Genomic DNA, 2,163 nt, shown 5'->3' with positions numbered 1-2,163 from the left:
TGTGTAACTTTGTTTCTCACTAGCACACACCCTGACCAGATGGCTCTGCTGAGTTTTAAGCCACTGAGCAGTCTGCTACCCTACTAAAAATCCCAGTACTTCCTTCATCACACACAGAGAAACATTACTAGTCATAGCAGTAGGCTTTCATGAAAACCTGCTGACTGGATAATTCCCAGAAGAGCACTGCATCACATCTCCTTTCTCAAGGGCATTCATGCTTCTTGTCTTGCAACGTTTTCCAGAAAAATAGCAGAATACTTGGACTAATTTCATGGGAGGTGATTAAACTGTGGTAAGTGCATGGAGAAAATGGAATGCTGTGTATGTTAAACAATGCCTTTCTTGGTGGAGGTGTCAAGCTTATTCCTTCTTTTTTGAGACACAATGCTACATATATGTCTTCTAAATATACATATGGCACCTTTAGAGACCTGCTAAGAATCCTTGTGGCGACATCTGTGGAGAAAACGTAGCCAGTTCCTGAGCAAAAACTAGGGTATTCATCTTCTGGATACATTTCTTTTGGCATGTACCATTTGCTTGTATTGACACGATGTGGTTGATACCCTGTCATGATGGAGCCAGTAAAGTAGTCTGTCTTGGGAAGTTTAACATTCCATAGCAATTTTTGTATCAAATATTCTGTATTCACAAACATATCACTGTCAGTTTTCATAACAAAACTAGCTTTAGAGCAATAGGTAGCAACCCATTTCATGCCCATTAGAGTTTTAAGGGTCAAGTTTTTGTAGGTGTCTACAAAATCCTGTTGAATGATGTCATGATAACGCCAGCTTTCTCTCAATATGGCTTGGTTTGGGACCCTCTCATTCACCCCTAACATAAACAACCGGATGATCTCCACTCCTGGAACCACCTTTTTGTTCCCCCATGTCCTCCTGATTGCTTGTCTATGTTCATGGTCACTAAACTTGGTTGCTATTAAGAGTATCAAGAAAGGGATTCTTTTTGTGCATTTGTCACTTTCATTAATGAGAAAATGGTAGGGATAGAGATGGATGTAGTTCTCTGGGAATCTTTTGCTAATGCTTATGGACATGTTAGCATTTCCTTCTGATTCCTGACTTTTCTGTGAAGACTCTTCAACACTTGAAAAGCTGTTACTTCTGAAGAAAACACTTTCTTTGCTTTCTTTCTCAGTATCTCTTGCAAAATATAAAAGTCTATGCCATTTTTCTTGAATATGGATTGGAGGTGAAACAGTTAAGTAATGAGAAACGCTAGGAATCAAGAGTATACAAGTCAAAAGAAAAGAGAAGGAGCCAACCAGGAAAATATATAATTTAACGCAATGCCAAGAAATGTAAAAATGTCTCTTCCACAAAGTCCTATTTCCCATCTTCATCTATTATTAGTTGGATACATACTTGCCATGAAAAAATGATGTTTCCATTTCCAGTAATTAATTTCTGAAATGTAATTCTTTAGGTTCTGCTTTTCATATAGTCTTCTATGCACAGAGTACAAAATCCAGTTTATCTTGTCAATTTTGATTTTTACTTCTTAAAAACATTGCATTTCTGGATATTGTCTTCCCAAGGTCTCTTTCTACACAATAACCATTTGCTCTTTCTGGAGAATAACAAAATACGTAATTAGAAAGATTATCATGTCTTATCTGCTTTCTCATCCTTCTTAAAAATACAACATTGTTCAGTATTTACCGCAAAAATATATGCAAACATTTTAAAAATTGTGATTCATGGCACTTGCCTATTTGAGCAGGTTTCTGGAGAGGTGGCATATGAAATTTATAAATAAATACATTTCTAAACAAATATTCACTTCATATGCCTTATGGGTAGATCTCATTGGGCTATGTAAGTTGTATCCATACATTTTCGCAAAGCATTCTGGGGTTTATAGGCATGGGATTTATGGGCACAAATTTTTTACACGTCATCACAGACACCAGTATTAGCAATATTTAAAAATGACCGTCTATTGAATGTCTGTGAGATTAAAATTAGGACACATACCTTGGATTGATATGTTTTACCATAATTCCCTATGATTCACACAACACTTACAACATTAAATATTTCTAATCTACTCATACTAAGGGTGCTGTAAATTTTGCAATAAATTTGTTCAACAGCTGAATTTAACTTATTGTAACGTATTGCTGACTTATTGTAA

General features: G+C 35.9%; 1 protein-coding gene across 1 annotated transcript; it reads right to left on the bottom strand.

Annotated features, from left to right (window-relative positions):
• Nucleotides 1-205: 205 nt before the first annotated feature.
• LOC107108379 (beta-1,3-galactosyltransferase 2-like) lies at nucleotides 206-1,063 on the bottom strand. The gene has a single exon (XM_015408803.1). It carries the CDS (start codon nucleotides 1,061-1,063, stop codon nucleotides 206-208), a length of 858 nt encoding a protein of 285 aa, XP_015264289.1.
• Nucleotides 1,064-2,163: the final 1,100 nt, after the last annotated feature.

The sequence above is a fragment of the Gekko japonicus genome, unplaced genomic scaffold, assembly GCF_001447785.1.
Source record: "Gekko japonicus isolate JY-2015 unplaced genomic scaffold, Gekko_japonicus_V1.1 scaffold3526, whole genome shotgun sequence".
NCBI classification, from domain to species: Eukaryota; Metazoa; Chordata; class Lepidosauria; order Squamata; family Gekkonidae; genus Gekko; species Gekko japonicus.
Note: the sequence above shows the minus strand (reverse complement) of the source record. Positions and strands in the feature narration are given on the sequence as shown.

Bases quoted from the DNA above. Each gene is read 5' to 3' on its own strand.
- LOC107108379 (XM_015408803.1), bottom strand. From the start codon at position 1,063: ATGTCCATAAGCATTAGCAAAAGATTCCCAGAGAACTACATCCATCTC.